Source organism: Corvus moneduloides, chromosome 22 (assembly GCF_009650955.1).
Source record: "Corvus moneduloides isolate bCorMon1 chromosome 22, bCorMon1.pri, whole genome shotgun sequence".
NCBI lineage: Eukaryota > Metazoa > Chordata > Aves > Passeriformes > Corvidae > Corvus > Corvus moneduloides.
Window position 1 is genome coordinate 1,071,174 of NC_045497.1, and position 20,909 is coordinate 1,092,082.

General features: G+C 51.2%; 2 protein-coding genes across 7 annotated transcripts in view; both read left to right on the plus strand.

Annotated features, from left to right (window-relative positions):
- Positions 1-8,321, plus strand: part of RERE (arginine-glutamic acid dipeptide repeats) — a 177,630-nt gene extending 169,309 nt beyond the window's left edge. For 5 of the 6 annotated variants that reach the window (XM_032131832.1, XM_032131837.1, XM_032131834.1 and 2 more), the window contains 6 exons: positions 89-1,464; positions 1,682-1,904; positions 2,350-3,073; positions 4,349-4,495; positions 4,662-4,842; positions 5,356-8,321. In XM_032131832.1, coding sequence (XP_031987723.1) covers positions 89-1,464; positions 1,682-1,904; positions 2,350-3,073; positions 4,349-4,495; positions 4,662-4,842; positions 5,356-5,389 — 2,685 coding nt within the window. In that variant the 3' untranslated portion in view covers positions 5,390-8,321. The remainder of the gene's footprint in view (positions 1-88; positions 1,465-1,681; positions 1,905-2,349; positions 3,074-4,348; positions 4,496-4,661; positions 4,843-5,355) is intronic. The other variant, XM_032131835.1, reaches the window with a different exon arrangement.
- Positions 8,322-9,852: 1,531 nt separating this feature from the next.
- The window catches only part of SAMD11 (sterile alpha motif domain containing 11), a 152,513-nt gene continuing 141,456 nt past the window's right edge, over positions 9,853-20,909 (plus strand). Inside the window, exons 1-2 of the mRNA XM_032131840.1 lie at positions 9,853-9,915; positions 13,577-13,756. The gene's annotated coding sequence lies outside the window, so the exon portion shown is untranslated. The remainder of the gene's footprint in view (positions 9,916-13,576; positions 13,757-20,909) is intronic.

Below are 20,909 nucleotides of genomic sequence, written 5' to 3' on the forward strand. Positions count from 1 at the left end.
ACGTGTGATTGATCCCATCCGTGGCACACTGGGAATGTCTTGCAGCGCTTTTCCTGGGCGCAGTGGTCACTGTTGCTTCTCCCCACAGGAGATCAGCAGGCCAAACTCCCCCTCGGAGGGAGAGGGCGAAGGCGAGAGCTCCGACAGCCGCAGCGTCAACGACGAGGGGAGCAGTGACCCCAAGGACATCGACCAGGACAACCGGAGCACGTCCCCCAGCATCCCCAGCCCCCAGGACAATGAGAGCGACTCGGATTCCTCGGCTCAGCAGCAAGTGCTGCAGGCGCAGCCCCAGGTGCTGCAGGCCCCGAGCGGCTCTGCCCAGGCCGCCGCTCCCACGCCGCCGGTGCCGGCCCCGCTGCCGGCGCTGCCGCCCGCGTCCAGCGCTGCCCCAGCCCCCGCACAGGTGTCACCGCCAGCGCCCCAGCCCTCGGGCCAGCCCCAGCCCCCCGCCCCCGCCGCCCCTCACTCGCACATCCAGCAGGCCCCTGCTCTGCACCCGCAGAGGCTCCCGTCACCCCACCCACCCCTGCAGCCCCTGAGCGTGTCCCAGGGCCAGCCGCCGCCAGCCCCGGCGCAGCCCCACGCGCAGCCCCCGCTGCACGGCCAGGCCCAGCCTGCCCCTCACAGCCTGCAGGCGCAGCCCCTGCTGCCCCATCCCGGCCCTGCCCAGCCCTTCTCCCTGCCCGCTCAGTCAGCTCAGTCTCAGGTGCCCCTCCAGACACAAGCCCCGTCTCACTCGCACTCGGCTCTGCAGGTGACGCAGCCCGTCCTGCCCACCACGACCTCGCTGCAGCAGGCGCAGCCTCCGCGGGAGCAGCCGCTGCCCCCCGCCCCCATGGCCATGCCTCACATCAAACCTCCCCCTACCACCCCCATCCCGCAGCTCCCCACTGCTCCGGCCCACAAGCACCCTCCCCATCTCTCTGGCCCGTCTCCATTCTCCATGAACTCCAACTTGCCTCCACCGCCCGCTCTGAAGCCTCTAAGCTCCCTCTCGACTCACCATCCTCCATCTGCACACCCTCCTCCCCTGCAGCTGATGCCTCAAAGCCAACCACTGCAGTCCTCGCAAGCCCAGCCTCCTGTTCTGACCCAGAGCCAGAGCCTTCCCCCTCCTGCTAGCCACCCCCCTTCTGGACTCCATCAGGTATCCTCCCAGCCCCCCTTCTCTCAGCACCCCTTTGTGCCCGGGGGCCCCCCTTCCATCACACCTCCTTCGTGCCCCTCCACTTCCACGCCACCCACCGTGCCTGGCATCCCTCTTCAGACTCCCATCTCCACATCAGCAGCTTCTAGTGGGACAGTGCCCGTGGTGACAGCCTGCACGCTGCCACCCATCCAGATCAAGGAGGAGGTCCCAGATGAAGCTGAGGAGCCGGAGAGCCCTCCACCTCCACCCCGGAGTCCATCCCCAGAGCCCACGGTGGTGGATGTCCCGAGTCACGCCAGTCAGTCAGCCAGGTATGGAGCTTTCATCAGTGCTCTGCTTTCCCTGTTTTTATACTCCACTATCTGTGGACCAGTATGGTACAATTAACGTTCTCCTGGCTTTCAGGGAAGCTGGTAGTGTTTGGTCTAAGGGTAGAGTGGTATTTTTTATTTTGGATATACAGCTCCCAAATCCCCAGACTCTTGCACCTTTCCCAGCGCTGAGTTCTTTCTCTCGTGTTCCTTTCAGGTTCTACAAGCACCTGGACCGTGGCTACAATTCGTGCTCCAGGGCAGACCTGTACTTCATGCCTCTGGCAGGATCCAAACTGGCCAAGAAGAGAGAAGAGGCCATCGAAAAGGCCAAAAGGGAAGCAGAGCAGAAAGCCAGGGAAGAGAGGGAAAGAGAAAAAGAAAAGGAGAAGGAAAGAGAGAGGGAGCGTGAGCGTGAGAGAGAAGCAGAAAGAGCTGCGGTAAGTTCGGTTCTGGTTCAGAGCTGGGTAAGGGAACTGATGGCTGGATCTGACCTGGATGGTGACTGCAGGATGCAGATCCCCAGGAGCACTTCAATCCTGTCTAGTCAGGGGTCTCTGAGCATGGAGCTGTGTGTGTGTTCTGAGCACCTCCCAACCATCCTGGGGCTGTCTTCTCTTAAAAGGAAATGCAGAGTTTCTGCCCCTGGTCTGGTTGTGTGGGAAGCCAGAGCAGCTGGGGAGAACTAGGCCAAGTGTTGACATTTAACTTGCAGTAGGAGAACACTGTGCAGATACAATGAATGCCCTTGTGTCCCTTGCACTACGGTGCAGGCCCACGAGTGCTGTCTCCTGAAGAGGGGCTGAGACAGAGGGGAGGTGTGTGTGTGTCTGAGGTGCTCTAAGCCGAGTGCGCTGAACTGAGATCTCTCCCTGTTGTGTGCAGCAGAAGGTGTCCAGCTCCTCCCACGAGGGCCGTCTCGGCGAGTCCCAGCTCAGCGGGCCAGCCCACATGAGGCCTTCCTTCGAGCCCCCCCCGACCACCATCGCGGCGGTGCCCCCCTACATCGGGCCGGACACGCCGGCGCTACGGACGCTGAGCGAGTACGCGCGGCCCCACGTCATGTCCCCGACCAACCGCAACCACCCCTTCTTCGTGCCCCTCAACCCCACGGATCCGCTGCTGGCCTACCACATGCCCGGCCTCTACAACGTGGATCCCGCCATCCGCGAGCGGGAGCTGCGCGAGCGCGAGATCCGCGAGCGCGAGATCCGCGAGCGGGAGCTGAGGGAGAGGATGAAGCCCGGCTTTGAGGTGAAGCCCCCGGAGCTGGACGCGCTGCACCCGGCCACCAACCCCATGGAGCATTTCGCCAGGCACGGGGCACTGACTATCCCACCCACGGCGGGGCCTCACCCCTTCGCCTCCTTCCACCCGGGGCTGAACCCCCTGGAGAGAGAGAGACTGGCGCTGGCGGGGCCGCAGCTGCGGCCGGAGATGAGCTACCCGGACAGGCTGGCGGCCGAGCGCATCCACGCCGAGCGCATGGCCTCGCTCACCAACGACCCCCTGGCGCGGCTGCAGATGTTCAACGTCACCCCCCACCACCACCAACACTCACACATACACTCGCATCTACACCTACACCAGCAGGACCCCCTACACCAAGGTGAGCCCCGGCAGGTGGGCACTTCCCTAGGGAGCATCCCCCTGTTTAGTTTGCCCGGAACAGGCCCACTCTGACCCTGGAACTCAGATTGCTAAAGCCCTGTTTTCATGTCCATGTTGTGGTTGTGTGGTAACTGAAATGCAGGTGCTTTTTGTGGGAGTGATGCAGGATGGTAACACCACAGTGGTCTTCGTTCAGACTCTCACTGTGAAAGGTTTGCTGGTTTGTTGTGGGTTGGTTTTTTTCAGTGCTGCTGTCCTAGGGCAGCACCTTACAGTGGTAATAATTCATAGTCTCAGAAATGAGTCTGTGCCTGCTCATTTCTAAAGCAAGATACATGGTTACTCCTCTAGAGGTCTGGAGTCCTGGAGATGAGGCACTTAGCAGAAGTTTTCAGATTTTCTGGTGACAGGCAGGAGAGAACATGGCAAGCCAGGCACCAGGTGCTGCACCTGCCAAGTAAGAGGGGGAAAAAAGTCAGAGTACCTAAAATGCAGGTTCTGGTATCTGGCTCCTAATGCAGTGTGTGCAAGCTAATGTAGCATACTTTGCCCTGGAGCAGTGTGCATTAAATGTGCTGGGATGCCTTCTCTCTTGGAGTTGGAGGGAATGTGAGTGCTGTTGCAGAAGCCGGATTGCAACAGCAAGGAAATCAGCAGGGTGCTGTGAGATTCTTAAGGGCTGGGGGGTTGCAGGTAGGAGATGGTAGTGCTGGATATCAGCATTCCTGAAGCTCTTGGCTGTGGACAGGGGCTGAGGCTCACTGCAGAAGTCACAGGTGGGCTCAGTTGGAGGCAGGTTTGCAAACCTTCCCTGACAGCAGAGGAAATGTGACACAGGCCGGGTCTGTCCAAGGATTCTGTTGCCAGGTAAGTCAGCCACTGAGCACCTCTGTGCAGGTAAGTCTAGGTGCTCCCCTGGTACTCGTTCTGGACAGAAACATGGCTTGTACATTGTCCCAGTCCAGAGAGAGGCTGATGCAGACACAGCCAGCTCAGTTCACTGCCAAGTCTCTGTGTGTATTTGAGAAGTAATTTGGCTTTGTGCTTTGCCAGGTTCAAATACAGTGAGGGGCTCTTGGGTGTCTCCAAGTGGCTCCTCTGGTGCTCAAGGCTGTTACAACCTGTGTGTCTCTGGGGAAGAATAGAGGCTAGAATGACCCCACATTTCTGCTGTGCAGCAGCTGAGGAAGTTGTTTGGCTTTGTATTCCTTTCCCTGGCGCTTACTCTGCAGTCTCAGGCAGCTGATGGATGCTTTCTCTCCTTCTCTCTCAGGCTCAGCAGGACCTGTTCATCCACTGGTGGATCCTTTAGCAGCTGGACCCCACTTGGCACGTTTTCCCTACCCACCCGGGACCATCCCCAACCCATTGCTAGGGCAGCCACCTCACGAGCATGAAATGCTCCGACATCCAGTCTTTGGTGAGAGCATTTTATGGTCCTTTGCAGGGGTTGGCTTTGATCTGAAATGTCATCTTTTCCTGTGGGGTTTAGCATTTCTTGGTGGGGGGAGCTGAGCTGTGACTTCAGGTGGTTGTGGTGGTTTGTTGGGACAAACAAGAGTGTGAACGTGGTCCCTGTCTCCCAGGTACTCCCTACCCTCGGGATCTGCCTGGTGCCATTCCACCTCCCATGTCAGCAGCCCACCAGCTGCAGGCCATGCACGCCCAGTCTGCAGAGCTGCAAAGACTGGCAATGGAGCAGCAGTGGTTGCACGGGCACCCTCACATGCACGGTGGGCACCTACCCAGTCAGGAAGATTATTACAGGTGAGAGTGCAATGAAGGCTTTTGGGGACCTGGGAATTCCATCGTATTTCTCCACATTCCTTCTTTTTTCCTCCGAATTTTCACCTTTCTTGCTGTGTGCTGAGCCCTGATGCAGTTACAGGTGAAGCCGTGCTGAGACCTGATTTGGGCAGGTGGGAAGCGAGGTCCAAATTCCTGGCACAAGATGAGAGTAGTTGAGTCTCCTCTTGCAGAATCCCCTCTGATTGGGGTTTTTATTGGGATACTTGCTGCAACTGCTGCTTCCACATCTCTGCCTCTTCCATGAGAACAGTGGAGGAGGGTGGGCAGAGCTTTATGGAGGAGAACGGGAGGAGTTCAGTGACCGTGCTCACATATGGGGGTACCCTGTGCTGGGACAGTGCCTGGGGCTGGTGCTTAGAGCTCACAACCTGCAGCCCCTGTTCCTGCAGAGGCGAGCAGGAGGGCAGAGCTATTTCCCAAGTGTCTGACACCTCTTTTGTTGTGTTAAAATGAGTTTTCTTTCTCTTGCAGTCGACTGAAAAAAGAAGGCGACAAACAGTTGTAATAAATTATTTATTTGTAACGCTGGCTATGGAAACCCCAGTCCTTGGGAAGGAGTGGAACATTTTTACATACAAGAAGAGCTACAAAAGGAAAAGAATATCTTATAAAGATTTCTTTATATATTTAAAACAGAAGCAACCACCCAACAAGTAGAGACTTATCAGCATAGTGTTCATCTGTAGAGAAGATTTCTCAAGACTGGTGTGGGTCTCCCTGCATGAAAACGTATTCAGAAGCCTATTGGAAATACAGGACTGTGTGGAATATTCAGAGAACTTCCTGCAATCTTGTTTTTTTTTTTTTTTCCTTTTCTTATCTTACTAGTTTGTTTTCAGTAGGTGCTAGAATCAGGTTCACAACACAAGTCACTGTGCGTGAAGGGACACTCAATGCATCTATAGGTAATTAAAAAAAAAAACAAGGATTGCAAGTAGGTGACATAACAAGCTCTGAATCCAAGTGCTATAATAATAAAAAATCTACTTTTATTTTAATACATTGTAGGAAATCTTCATAATTTTAAAGAGAGCTCAGTTCTGCAGCATGGCTTTTTAAGTCTGTAAATAACTTTTTTTGGGTAGAGGGGAGAAACAAAACAAAACAAACTCCAGAAACGTTTATCTTGATTTTCAGTAACATCACAAATTGTGAATTCCTACCTGGTATTGACAGAATACAGAGTTGATTTTTTAATAAAAAATATATATATAATTATCCCTTTAATTAAAGGGAATGATGGGTATCAATAATTTCAAATGGGTAAAAGCTTGAAATTTGGTTTGATATCAACAATAAGCATTAAAGGGATTTGCAGGGATAATGTTGCAAATGACTGTTTCTGTTCTTGGTTTTTTGGTTGGTTTGGTTGTTCAGGGGTTTTTGTTTGTGTTCCATCTCTCTGTTCTGCAGCTGATTTTGTTGAGTTGGGTTTCTCAGCAGCACAGATGTCCCTTGGACCCCGCTGACCCTTTTGATGCCGCCTTCAACGGTTCATTTTCAGTGTGGCCATAAAACGCTTCTTTCCTGTGACCTTTTGAAACTTAATCCAGCTACACTGGGCTTAGACTTTGGGCAGAAAGTTCAGAGAAATAATCTCTTCTACAAATCTCTTTTTAAAGATGTTCCATGGCTCAGACTAGTGCAGCCAGAGCTTTGTATGCATGTGCATACTTTTGGAGGACGTGCTTTTCCTGGCCTGCTGTTTGATAAGTTCTTAAGAAAGGTGTACTTGGCAACTCAGTGTTCTTAAAGTTGTGTTGCAAAAACCAGTCTGTTTTTCTCTTTGACTGTTTAAGTTTGGGTTTTATGAGCAAAAACTGTTTAACTGCCACCAGTGTTCTGTACCTCAGGAACTGACTGCTCTGGGATGAACGGGATCCAGGGACAGTAACATTTACTGCCTCCCAGCACCACGGTCCCTGCAGGGTAACTCCCTGGATGGGGAGAGGAGAGGAATACACAGTGAGCCAGTGAGCATTAATGGAGACAGCTCTGCTTACTAGGAAGGTTTTTTACATTTTTTTCCCCCAGTTTTGCCACGGTTTTTCTTTGCTGGAGCAGAGGGTGACGCGATCAATGGACATCTGAATCTGCTGGTCATTTATTTCTGCTGGTGCACAACTCCCCCCATCCTCTCTCTCCACTCACGAGTGCTCTCTGCTGTTGTAGCCTGTTCAGTGTGATGGTTGTGTCCTAGGACTGTACTGAGCCACGTCTGATAAAGTTGTAGTTAATCAGCTACAGGCACAGTGCTCGTCCACCTCCTGCTGCTCAGCCCAGAGCTGCTGTCAGACAATTCACCAGTTAAAAATGTGTGTTCCAGGCCCACTAAGGCAAGAGTAGAGGGGAGAGCAGGGGATTTTTAAGCTGATCTTCCCTTGTTGCTGCCCTCCATTGTAGATTTCTCAGTGCTAAAGCCCTGCTGTGGTGTTGAATCAGTCCAGCTGCTGTGTTTAACTCTGGATGAAGGTGTTGGGAGGGACAGGTTGGGTTTCTGAGGTGGGGAACCATGAGAGGGAGGTGAAGCCCTTGTCCGTGGCTGTGGGCAGTGATGGGGTGGGTGAAAGGTTTCCTTATGGGAACAGGGTTTGTTTTTGCTCCCAGCTGAGCAGCCAGGAGGATGGGCCTGCTCAGCAGAGTGCCTCAGTTTGCTTTAAAGGTCTCATTAGGCACATTTCAGTTCAATCTCTCCCCTCCTTTTTTTTTTTTTTTTACCATGTGGAATTGGGGAGTTTGGGGAAGTTCAGCCACTTTGGCAGTTTCTTCTGATCCTTCTCTTGCTGTTTTTTAGCCATAGTTCTTCAGAAAAAGTAAAAGCTAATTCCCTCCAGTGGTCCTCTGTATTCCTTATTTTTCAGCTGAAGTTGCAGTCTGTTCTAAAGCTGTTCATTCAGATATATATTTTTTTTTTCCCAGAAGAGCATTCTAATAATTTATGGGAGGTTTTTTTGTTCACATCATTCAGCAAATAAGCAGTGAAATTCTTCCATTTTAGCCCAACGATTAACTACAACTTTACCTGCAGTGGCTCTTGAAGCCATCTCGGTGTTCGATGCCCTGTTAAAAAACAACCCAGACCTTCTGATTTTCTTTCAAGAAATCTCTCTTAATTTTTCCTCTGTTCCGAAAGTTAATTTTTAAATTTTGCTTTAGTGTTTTTGAAACGTCTCTCTTGTTCTATGTCGTCATGGTTGAGCTTGTTTCACTGCACCGTTAAAGCAGAGTGTACATTCTGACTGCTACATTTATATATATCTTGAAGCTTAATGTATATATGAGTAGTTTGCCATGGGATAACACAGTGTAAACAGAGTAGAAACCCAGAAATCGTGACTTCTGTGTTCTCTCCATTTGAGTATTTTGTAATTTTTTTGAAATATTTGTGGACATAAATAAAACCAAGCTACACTACAGCAGCCAGGTTTTGCCTGCAAGTGGAATGTGTCTCTTGATTGTTGTTAGTGGGAGAGGAGTTACTTTTATCTGGGATAGTGTGGGATGCTGGCATGGCCACCTTGTCTGGTTCAAACATGTCTTTTCTTGGCTTTATTTTTTCCCTCTCTGAGATAATTCTGGTTTTAATACACAAACACCAGCATCATGTCCAGTTCCAGTTCTGCATCCTTGAGGCACATTGCTGCTCTACTGCCTCATTTTCAGTATAACACACTGTGTATACCCCAGCAGCTGCATTTTTGGGAACTGTTTTTCCTAAGAGATGTTTGTGCCAGTAGAATCATGTTGAACACAACTGATCCAGAGCTGGCAAGAGGCGCCTTCCAAAGGGATAATTGCAGAGAGGGAGATGCACAGTAACTCATTGTCTGTTCATTGTCTTCTGGAAAGCTAAAATTTGCCTTTGAATTCCATCAAGTTGTGTTTGTGTCCACTGTGGCGGCTCCACCAGGGATTGCAGCGTGACTGGTGAGTGCTCAGGACTTTGAGCTGGTGATAATCAGCATCTCCAGAACTCGGGGAGGTGTTGGGAGGGCACAGAGAGCAGAATAAATGTTTCTCAGAAGGGAGGTGGGAAGGTTCGTTCTTGGGTCTGGTTCTGCTTGGGTTTTGCTGTGTGATTTTTCAGAAATAGGTGCTTTGGCTCCAGTTCAGGGTAACTGGTGCTCTGGGCACAGTGAGAGGAGGGTCCTGGTGTTGGAGTGTGCTTGGGGCAGGCCGATAAGGCTTCATGACAAATGGCATGAGAGGCTGCTCTATTTATACCCCGTGGCATTTTATGAGGGGAAGGTCAGCTCTTGTCTACTGGAAATAGCTTCTGAAAGTGCTTTTTTTGAGCCTGGCTTGAACGTGTGCTATTTATTTTGACATTTCTTTTTTAATTCCTTGTACTTAATGTAGAACTTGAGTGGGCTCAAGCTGCCCTGTCCTGCTTAACAGGTTCTAAGTTTCCAGACTTAAAATGATGCATTCCGCAGGGACGGGGCTGCAGAGGATTTTTACTACTGGATGAATTGAACAATGCAGTTCTTCCACTATGGCTCTGTGTTAATGGGGTCGTGCCACGGCAGGGTGGGAGCTGGAAGCCATCGGTTGTATGGCTTTTGTCGCCTGCACACTGCCCGAGTTCCTGTGAGGCCGTGTCGGCTCCAGCAGCACGGATGGGATTTGATCCTTCCCAGGCCGTGGATCCCCTTCAGAATGCCATGGAATGGGTTGGGTTGGAAGGGACCTTAGAGACCATCTCGTTCCAGTCCCCACCATGGGCAGGGAACCTGCTTTTCCCACCTGGATTGGTTCAGGGATTTAACGAGGAGACGAGGGAAAGTCAGGTGGTGTGAGGGGTTCCAGTGCCAGGTGAGGAGGAGAGGCCACTCAGGTGGTGTTCGTTGGGAGATTTTGGCACTTTTGAAGCCCTAAAGCTGCTTGGGGGAGCTGGGAGTGCTCTGAGGCCCCTGAGGGGAGGGCGGGGCTGGGCGGGGTGGGGCCTAGCACCTGAGGGATTCCAGAAGGTTCTAGAAGAGCCGAGTGAAGGCTTCAGGTGGAGACTTTTTCCTGCTGTGCCCGGAGAAGGTGAGAGGAGGGCGGTGGAGGGATTTGGGGGTGGCTGAAGAGAATCTTGGGGTTCCTTGTCCCTCAGTGCTCCTCAGTCCCACCTCCCCGGTGGTGCCCCTGTGTCCCCAGGTCAGCCCAGGCCCTCACCCAGGGGCTTTCTGTCCTCTGGCTGTGTGGCTGCACAGGTGCTCATCCCTGTGTCCCAGGCATGATCCTGCATGAAAATCCTGGGTTGTGTTCCTGTGAGCCTGAAAAAGCCCTGCTGGGTTTGTGTTGGGTCCATCCTGAGGGTGGGATCTGAAGGAGGGAAGAGCCTTTGAGGGGGCCCTGCGTGTCCAAGTCAGCCTTTGCAATCTGCTGTGCTGCTCGTGTGCTTCTTTAATTCAACCTGATTTTTCTCGTGGTGTTGACTTTGCAAAACCAAACTGGAGCAAAACATAACAGCAACATAATGCAAACTACAGATCCCACATGGACAATTTAGCCAGGTTATTTTTTTGTTCTTGGCAAATGCTGATCTCTGTAGAAGTGGTAACTTGGCCCTTGCAAATTCAGCTGCTCTTTCCCTCTTTCTCCCTAGACAAATACCCAGTGAAGGAATCTGGCAAAACAATAATCTGCATGAACTCTCAGGTGTTTTTATGAAACTGAATTCTAGAATGGTCACCTGTGACGCCTGAATGTTGATGCAGTGCAGGTTTCTGACACAATATGAGCATGTCTTCCTTGGGCCTCACAAATGAGAGAAATGAGTCTTCACAATAAATACTGATCATATCCATTTTCTGGTCAGATGAGTAATGGGAAAGACTAGGGAAAAGACACCATAAGACAGCACTTAATGAGTGGAGGACACTTGGCAGGTAGGAGTCAAATCCAGGACAGGGTTTGATTGTTGTTTTCTGCATCTCAGGTTTTTAAAGTCAGAGTATGTAAATTTTTGGACATTAAATCAAGCCCAGCTTCATGGTAAGCACAAATAACTTTCCTGTTAATTAATATTAATGCAGTAGTGTGCTTTCCCAAGCACCAGAGCACCCTTGGGTAGCTCAGGAGTTGTCAAAGACATGGAAAGATTGAAGTGATTGGTCCTGTTGCCCGTTCTGTTACTCTGGGTGACTTTGTTGTGTCTTTCCAGTTTCTGAATCCTGTTGCAATTCCATTTCACCATTTGTTAGCTCTTTAAATATTTGTCCAGTGTCCTTACCTGTGGCAATGTTGCCCAGAAGGGACATTCTCCACAGAGGTGCTGCTTGTGAGTGCTCCTGCGTCTCGCTGTGGCTGTGAGGTTCGGTTCCCTGCACCAGGGAACGTGTGTTAGGGAGAGAAATCGTGGGATAAATTGATGGGCTGGCCTTGGAAAACAGCTCGGTGTGATGTCAGGGGAGTTGTATTTCACTTTGCCTGGGGTCTTGGTTCTGCTTATAACAGTCTATTAGTCAAATCTGGAGGATGGAAATTTCTCTGGCCTTGCAGCTTGTTGGGATGAACCCTAATTACAAAGTCTGGGCACTTGTGAGGAATCTGCTGTTCTTGCCCTGGTAACGTGGCTGAATTTGAGCTTTCAAAATGCCCTGGGGGGTTTTTCCTTCCTCTAAGTTGGATTGTTTTAGTGTCATCCAGCTGTCACTTTTATCCTTCTCTCTAGTTCATTCCTTCACAGCTTAATGCTTTTTATAGAGTGGCAAATAAAATGGACATCAGTAGCAGTGTTTTGAGAAGTGCAAGAGGATGCTCAGTAGCAAAGGAGTAAAGGAACACACCACCCAATTTCCCTGCAAAGCTCCAGCCCCTGATAATCCTGAGGGTTTGCCACAGAGGGAGTGTCCGTGACAATTAATGGAAGCTGAGGTTTAACAGAGGGAGTGTGATGGTCAAAGTGTCCATTTTGAAATACATTCATTCCCTGGGTGCTGCTAATTTTCGCCATGAGAGGGCTCACACAGTCCTCAATTTCACACTGACCATGCTGTGATTTTGTCCACGGTCAGTACTGAAGCAAAGAACTGAGCTTTTCGTTCCCCAGGTGTTTCACAGGCTCAGAATGTAACGAAGTGAGCAAGGGCTGGAGGCAGAGCCCGCGCTGTCTGTGCTGGTGTCTCAGTGTTTCACAGCAGCGCCGAGTGCAGTGCAGGGCCGGGGTGTGAGGGATGGAGCCCTGCACAGCTGGGAGGGAACCTCCGGAGCTGTTTGGTGCACACAGAACACGGCACTCCGCACTGGAGAAACAGCTGCTTTCCAGCCCAGCTCCTCGCAGGTTCTCCCTGATGTGATGTCTCTGCTTCCACATTCCTTTGCTGCGCATTGTGTGATTCCAGACTACAGCATTCAGGAGGATTGTAGAAACAAATTCTCCCTTTTCCTTTTTTGTTATTTAAAGCAAAGCTCCTTGGCTTCGCTGGTTTCTTCTGGAGACAGTACCTGGGGCCAGAAACCGTCGGCAGGTGTTGTGACAGAAATGCCTTCATCTAAATGTAAATGTTGCTGCCCTGCCTCAGGCTGCCTTTAAGAGGCTTTTTCTGTGGGAAGCAGCTACTGAAGTAATGGTCCCAATCAATTTATTCATGTCAATAAAAGGTCTTTTATATGCTTATTTGAAATGTATTGTTCTGGGCTGATAGGACCACGTTTGTTTTTTAAGCGGGTGTGTCAGATGGAGTGAGAAATAGGGAGCGTGAAGGAGAAGAAATCGTGTAGGCCTGGTTACAGCTGGGGGGAGTCACAGCCTGGGGTCTGGAGCGAAAAGGGTGGAAAGAACGAAGGTGCCTCAGTAAGGGGACACAAGGAAATAGCAGAGAACTCCCAGTGCTCCTCCCAGAGCCTGGGACAGACTTAGATTGGGTTGGGGTTGAGTAAAGGGGTTCAACACAACATAGAGGGAGAGATTTTCTGAGTCACCCGAGTGCAGAAACATCTGCTTGTACACCTTGGACAGAGCTTGACATTCTCTAACCCCACCCCTCCTGTCTGCTTAAAAGGGAAAGCGGGTAAGAGCAGCCACACCAAACTGCAAAATACAACTTTTTTTACATCTTTTGTACTCCACATTGAAGTGTGAATTCTGTCTGAGCATCTCCTGGCAGCACCACCCATGAGCGGGGCTTTATATGTCTGTATATAATTTCCTTTTGACTTGGGCTTCAGTTTGGGGTAAGCTGAGTGTGTGTTCTAACAGCCAGAGGCTAATGGGCACAGGCAGGTGTTGATGGCAATTTTCACTGCTCTGCCCATGGAGCTCGGTTGTGTAATCCTGCCTGCAACTCCAGGCTTTTATTTCTCTCCAGTAGCAGTTTGGCATTGGTGACAAATTACTTAATGGCCCATTGAAGGATAAATCTGTCCCCCGATGGGCGATGCCTCTGCCAATCTGTCCAGGTGCAGTTTGGTTCTGCCACCAGTCCCGGGGCTGCTGGTGCTCTACCTTGTCTTCCCCGTGTACTGAACAGAGGTAAAGGTTCTTACTGGCTCTAAATTACAGCTTTGTTCTTTCAAAAGAGCTTTGAACAGATGGATTTCCACTATTTGTGTTTGTGCAATAGAGATGGAAGAGAACTTAGTAAAGGGTTTTGAGAGTCTTGAATCCTAATGGCTCCAGGATTTGTAACTGCAGTGCCATAATTTCAGTGTGATTTGAACCTGGACTGCTGGGGCTATTTACGCCTTCTGTTCTGTCCTGTAGTTCCGTGCTGTGGAGCCTTGGAGGAGGCAGTGAGAGAATGCTGGAGTCCCTCCAGTGCTGTTCTCCACTGCTCCTGACCTGTGCCAGGTGGGAGCACGAGCCCCACCAAGGAGGAGACGCTGCCGGGGTCAGCTGGATTTACCTGGAGTGATGGAGAGCAACGCTCACAGCATCCTGAAGGTGAGAGCTCGGTGAGACAAGAGCTTGTTTGCACAGGCTGTGGCACGGCCACTGTCCTGTTCTCTGGGACACCCCAGAGGAGGAGCTGAGCCTGGGCTGCGACATTGGGAAAGCGACATTTGGGCTCGTCCTTCTTCCATTATTGCTTGTTCTGTCCAAGCCTTTGTAATGGATCAGGTCTCTTACAAAGACGTCTCATATCGGCTGAGGAATGTTAAACAGGCATCTCAGCTCTGTCCTCAGAGCCCTGGGTGTGGGATTCCTCCTTTTTAATCAGCAGTCTAACACACTGCCCGGTGGATTTTCACCCGTGCCAGACCCAGCTCTGGGTACTGTAGAACAGACACTCTGTGTCTGGCTGAGCCTCCAGGGCTTGTCTGGCTGATTTTGATTTACAAGAGTGCAAATAAGTAAACATGAACTGTTGGCTGATGGCCCTGGCGTGCATTCCTGTGCCCAGCGGGACTGCAGGGACTTGGCAAAGCCGCCTTTAGGATGCCTCTGGCTACTGGAGTGCCGGCCCCTGGGCAGGGAAACTCCCTCATCCCCCCTGGGCGTGAGGGGCGGGAGGGGAAGGACAGTGGCATGACAGGAGCCATCGTCCCCAGGAGGACCAGGGGATGTGAGTAGGCTTGAGCTAAACAATTGTTCCGACTGCAGCTCTTGGTGTGATTGGAGAGTGGGGCACTGACCCGGGCACGGACCCGCTCCCTCCCACCCCAGGGGTGGCCGGGGCTGTCCCTGTGCCCCGGGAGCGCCCGGGTGCCGCTGCAGGATTTGCCACAGGATGGCAGCAGATTCTCGGGAAAAAGGAATCCAACCCTCGCGCATCCCTGCTTGAGGAGCTCGCGGAAAGCAGAGACTTCCCCAAGCAGGGAAGCCGAGGCGTCCTCATAGGGGGAGAGCCCGGTGGGATCCGGGGCACCTGCTCCCACCCAGCACTGCAGGGCTGTGGCTTTCCTTGGGTTTCTTTCGGTTTGCAAATATAAATTCCTGTGCCAAAACTTTCCAGCTGCTGCTTTCCCCTCTTTCCCCCTCCTGGGTGGGCACCTTTTGGCTTTATCTGGCCGCGCAGAGTGGCACCAACTCTGTTTTACTTTCCTTGTTCCACGTTAGGGGCTGGGAGACCCAGACCTTTGGAGGGAGCTGCTCCGTGCGTGTGTGCACTTTTCTGTCCCGGGGGAATGCGGGCCGGGAATTCCTGTCCGGGCTGCTGGCAGCTGTGTGGCCGTGTGTGACTGCACCGCTCCTGCTGCCGCCGTGCCCCTCCCTCCGAGCGCTGCCTGGGATGCCTTCTATGGACACGGGGATATAAACACAAGGCAGCTGTGCTGGGAGTATTTGTTTCTTTTAGATGGCCTCCACTCCTGAACTTGAAAAATACACAAGCCATGCAATAATATTTAGTATAACCACCCAGCTCTCAGCAGCCCTCTTCTTCCACACAGCGGCTGGGAGGTGGCACAAGGAGTTTTCTTCTGGATTGCTTGGCTTCCTCGGTTGGGCTGTGCCAGGCTCTGAGAGGGAGCCTTTGGGGGCTGCCAGATTGGCTGTCAGGGCTTGTCCTGGAGGTGTCATTTATCAGGCAGATGTGCCGAGGTGATCAATGGCCTTGTCAGACAGTGTTGGGCAGCCAGGGCTGGGCTCTGCTGCACTGGCAGAGCAGGGGGTGCACAGAATGGGAGAGCTCAGAGAGAGGTGTGGGGGCTTCCTGCTGCTCCAGACCTGCTCTAGCAGGAGCTGCGCTGCCCCAAACGTGTCGTGGTTATCACACTGTGGGGATGTGACCTGGTCACAAACACCATGAACCTCCCTGCCCAGATGTTTCAGTCCAAATCACAGCCTGGATCTTGGCACAACAAAGATCATTGCAAATCAGAACCTCCTCTGTGCTCAGCAGTGAGGGCAGGTTCAGGTGGCAGCTCAGCCTGACAGTGGCAGCCAAGTTCCCTGGCCGTGTCAGGAGCTGCTGTGTGCATTGGTAAAGTCTGTGGTGATCATATGAATCCCAGCCAAGCTGAAATCAATCACGAGGAGCCCAAATCAAACCACCTGAAATGCTTCACAAATGGATGTGGAATGGGGCAGCATTGCTAAGGGAGCCTCCTTTGGATTTCATGTCCTCGCAGCCAGGTGTTAAACCTCTCCCCTGGTGGCCCTGCCAAGAATGCAGGACAGTTCCAGCCATGCCCTTTGATATTTAGCATCTCCTGTGCTACAGGCCGTGTTTGTAAAGTGAGAAAGAGCAAGACCCTTGGCCTTCTGCCCAGCATGTGCGTGGCAGGCAGCTTTTATTCTCAGTGCAGCCTTTGGTGAGGAGATAAAGGGCAGCCCCCAGGTGCCAGGGGGAGCAGAGCTCCTCACCCAGCACCGGGCCTGTGCCTTCCTGCTCTTAACCTGCCAGGGCTCTCCTGCCAAAAGGGGTTTGGCTCCAATCACTCCTGTGTTTTTTCCTGGGAAGAACTGCTCTGTGGGCTCACTCGAGTCCATCCTGCACCTCAGCTGCTCAGCTCCTCATCTTTTGCTGGTGGGGAACAACTCACTTGTGTCTCTCTGGATGCTTGAGGAGGAATGAAGGGATTTATGACCTTCTCCCCTACTCCCCATCCACCTCTACTGTTTTCCTCCCCCCTCACCACTGCCTTCCCAGAACTGGAAGGTCAGAAGTTTAAATCCTATTTTGAGCAACTCCTGAGTTGCTACCAGCTTCTATACGTAGCTTCTTCTGGTTAAATTTTATTTATTGCCCTGGAAATGAGCCTATTTTAATACCTTCTTCATGTATTCATATGTAAAACATCTATAGAATGGCCTCCTTTAAGTTGCCCTGCCTGTATTGACATGTAGGGATGGCCAAGCTATTCTTGTCTTTTTTAATAGCTGAGAAACGGCTGCTGTTAATTCTGTGTGATGACTGAGTTCACTGGGTGAAGTGCAGCTCTCTGCTCACTTGTCTGAGCTCTCCTGTACTGTAAATACTTTTTTCAGTATGAAAGTCCTTTCTGCCGTTTCTGATGTCCCTGGTCCAATGGCAATATTGATTTCTTACATGCAGTGAACAAGATTTACTGCTTATCTTCTGGAGACATTTCCTTGGACTGCGCTCCATCGTTCTTGCTTCCAGAACTGCCCTTTCATTTAACTTTTCCTGCAAGGCCCCCAACCACTATTTAGCTCCCCCTTCTCCAATCACAGCTTCACCTCATCTCCACTCTTGTTCAAAGATGCAAAAGAGAGAACCAACCATGAATTCCCCCTGAAATGGAAACCCAAAGTCTGCAATTTCAGCTGGGTAAACTTCTTCCCAGTTTCAAAGGCAGAGAGATGACTTTGAGATCAACAGGGTTCAACCCTGAGCCAGTAATCAGTGCTTGGAAACAGAGCAGAGGGAGGGAAGAGGAACAGTTCCCCTTAGGTCTCTTCCTTTGTGTTGCTTTTTCCATGTCAGTACAGAGGCTTGGCCAGTCTGTTGTTATCCTGTGCTTTCAGTGCAGAGCAGTAATGATTCTTCTGATACCTGGACTTGTGGGTAGAATACATCTGTGCGAGTGCTGTGGTCTTTGGGCCGTCTGCATGGACATGGAATGTTTCCTGTGGATTGCAGAGCACATCCATGCTCTGTCTGGATCCGAGTGCACGCAACCTCTGGAGAGACGCCCGGTCTAATTAGCACTGACTGGGGAAGCAGCTCACTTGTCAGGGTGAGGATGCATAAATAAAATATTAGCAAGAGCAGGTGGGTGAGCCCAGAGACACAAACAGGGCTGTGCAAAAGGGTTTTTAGAAAGAAACGCTGTGGGGAGCCCACAGTAAAGGCAAGGCTGTCAAAAATGCACACAATAATCCATTTGCTGCCTGCCCCGGTGGAATGCCCGGGATTATGCAGTCCTGGACTTCTGGGAAATCAATCCCATGCACATGACTGTGCTTCTCTTTTCCCAATAGCAAGGAAGGATTTCAGCACATGTTGGGAAAAGACGTGAGAAGCTTCCCTAACTGGCCTGTGTTCCAGCATTCGTTCCATTCATTAAATGAGCCCTTTAAAGACACTGGTGGAGGTTGTTGATGGTTCAATGCACAGCATGTTTTTATGAGGAGGTTTATCTGCCACTGCTGGCTCAGCCTTTCTCAGTGCTTCAGTTCCTCTTCTGCAGACCTGAGAGTGGTATGAAGTTTGCATTAAGGGCTGTTAAATGCTCTGAGATCTTCAGTGGAAAAGATTCTGAGGGGGCTCAACAAGATTTTGGGAAGCCACGGTGAAAACAGTTTGCCCTTGTGTCCTAAATAAAAAATGTGTTGGATTTTAGTCTGGTTACAAACAGCTTAGGCAAGAATGAAGCAATGTTGAGAGGCTTTGACCTAAAAAACCAAACCCTCTCAGTACTTAAAAAGGGGGTTTTGACCCATTCTTTCTTTTCTCCAGATGTGGAAAACATTAAGGGATGTTTTTGCTTCTGAGAGCTGTGCCTGCTCTGAGAAGCAGCATTAGCACTGGTGCAGGAGCCCCAGCTCCTTTCCTAGAGCTGTTCATTCTGTGCTGAGGGGTTTGTTCTGGCTGGGATCAGGCTGCCCCATGCTCTCAGGACTGTCAGGAAAGGCAGTGGTAAAACATTTGCATAAAAGATGTGAAATGCATAAGTTTTGTCTGGATTTTCAGTGTGTAGGTTCCAAAAATGTACAGCTCTAAGGTAAAAATGCTCAGTGTCCCTCAATGCCAGAGATTTGGAGGTGATGGATCCCTGTATTGGCTGCTTGCATGGAGCACCGAGGAGGGGAACTGCTACCGGGGTAGAACAAGGTCAGACAAGTCCTTCTAGGGCAAAAGAGCGCTTAAAAAATCATTTTGGTGCTTAACAGGGAGGCAGTGAAGCGACTAAAAAGCGGGTGTGATATGTTGAGATAATCTAATATAAGAAAGGACCCTGGAGGCAGAAGAAGCCATGGTTAAAACCATCAGCAGCCACTGGAAAGGCTTATCAGGAGCAGCAGGAAGTTGGAATAATCAATCCTGGAAGGAGCACGGTTCTTTGCTGCAGCAGGTAGAGCTATGAAATATTTCACGTCTTGGTAATATGACCTGGATTATCCAGAGTCCAGCAGCTGGGTAAGACTTAAACCAAACCAGAAACCAAAAAAACCAAAACCAAAATAATAAAAAAGGCCGAAAAAAGAAAAAAGCAACCCTGACTCTCATTAAGGGTCATGTGCCACTTTTCGCAAGAGGTCTCTGAATCCAAATTCTGGAAAGAAAAATACTTTCTAGAGCTCTGCTGGCTAACTGAACAGTTTTCATGTGTCCCGTTAAAATCCAGCCACTGGTGACTCCTGAACTCGGAATCTAAAGCAGAGCATATCAAAACGGGCCTCTGTGATTTGCACCTGGAATTCCCTTAGGACTCCTGAAGATTTGAGGCTTAGGAGTGCAAAGCAAAGATTTGGGTTAACCTTGCCCTCCTCCCGCTGCCTCCCAGTTTGGTGCCAGGTTTTCTCTCGAGGTGCTGAGGGCACTGGGTTGTGCTGGAAATGTTTTCAGCCAGCTCAGGCAGGTGAGGACAGCCCTTGCTCCTTTGCACGGGGAGTCTCAGCCTTGTATGCGTGTGACAATATAAATATTTATGTGGGCATGGACCAACAGTTAAATATGTGTGAGCATCTGTGTTCACAAACATAAATACAGGGAAGAGAGATCAGAAAACTTCCTGAGTGAAAGAGCAGGAGACAGACGAGGGAGGGAGGATCTGACTGTGTAGTGCAGAGGTGAAGGAAGCTTTTCCAGGCCTGCTCGAGGAAACATAAGACAAACCATCAGCTTTGGAGCACTGAAAGGCAGGGAGAGCTGGCACACAGCAGCTTTGAGCCAGGGCTCTGATGGTGGCATGACGGAAATGGGACAGAAGTTCAGTGTTACCTCTGGCTGAGCGCAGGATAATGAGGGCACAGACAGCCACGGCTGGGCTCATTAGCCATTCTGCTGCCCAATTAGGCTAGGAGCTAATTGCTCATTAATGAGACCGTACCTGCTGAGGCAGCTGGGCTTCCCTGGAACTCGCGGCTGGAGCCACAGCAGATGCTGGGGAGAACAGAAGCGAGACTGGAAGCCAAGGAAATGGAAAAGCTCGTCCGCCGCTGAGGAAGGGTTTTGCTGCTCTGCCGCCACTCCCTGGGGACAGCAGTTTGATTCCTGGCACCGCTGCTGCCTCCGAGGCGCTGTCAATTAGCCCCGAGCTCCTTGAGGGCTTCCTCTGCCTGGCATCCTCCAGCCCGACACTAACGACGTGCACAGGAGGGGCCGGGGGCTCCAAGGCGGGCGGTGATTCTGACCTGTGCTTCTCTCCTGGACATCCTCTGCAGAGCAGCCAAGGCCCTGGCCAGGGGGAGGAAGCTGTGGTGATTGAAACAGCAGCCACAGGCAAGGGGCAGCAGCGGGATGCTGGAGACAGCAAATTGCAATAGTCGGGCGAGTCCAGCTCTGCAGGACACGGGCCATGTCAGCAGCCCCAGGAACACCTTCTGGAAAATGGAAGCTGGAAGCAGAAATGTGCTTGAGGCCACGCCTCAGCTGTCTTCTGACACAAACTCGGTTTTATTCATGGTGAAAACACAGGGACTATGTTGAGAATGAACTTCTGTGTATGTCCAAAGATATCCACAGCACAGGTAAGGCTGTCAGGCATTGTGTGCACGCTTGTGTCCCCTCAGCAAAACTTGTGTTCCCCACTTGCCCCAAGAGAGCAGCGATGGGAGTGAAGCTAAACATCCTGGTTTAGTCTGGAGACTCCGTGTCTCAAAGGGAAGCAGAGACCACTGGCTCGGGCTTCACGCTCCTGTGGCTTTTGGAGCAGGCCCACACGGTTTTCCTGTGAAGAGGTGGCTGCAGGAGGAGGGGAGGCGCGGGGAAGGAATGCATTTCTCATTATGTGCCGCAGCCTCTCCGCTCTGGCAGCCTGAGAAGAGAAATTCTCTCTCCCTCCCCAGGCCCTCTACCCCCTGCAGCTCGCTGATTATTTTTGGCTGAGGTGGAAAGCACAACCCTAGCATTTTTCCCAACAGGGAGTGACCCAGGCAGGAGGGGAGAGAAGCCTGGGCTGTTCCCTTTGTGCTCTTTCAATCAATAGCCACACTTTTGCTTGTCTGGAGCTCCTTTCCTCTGAGC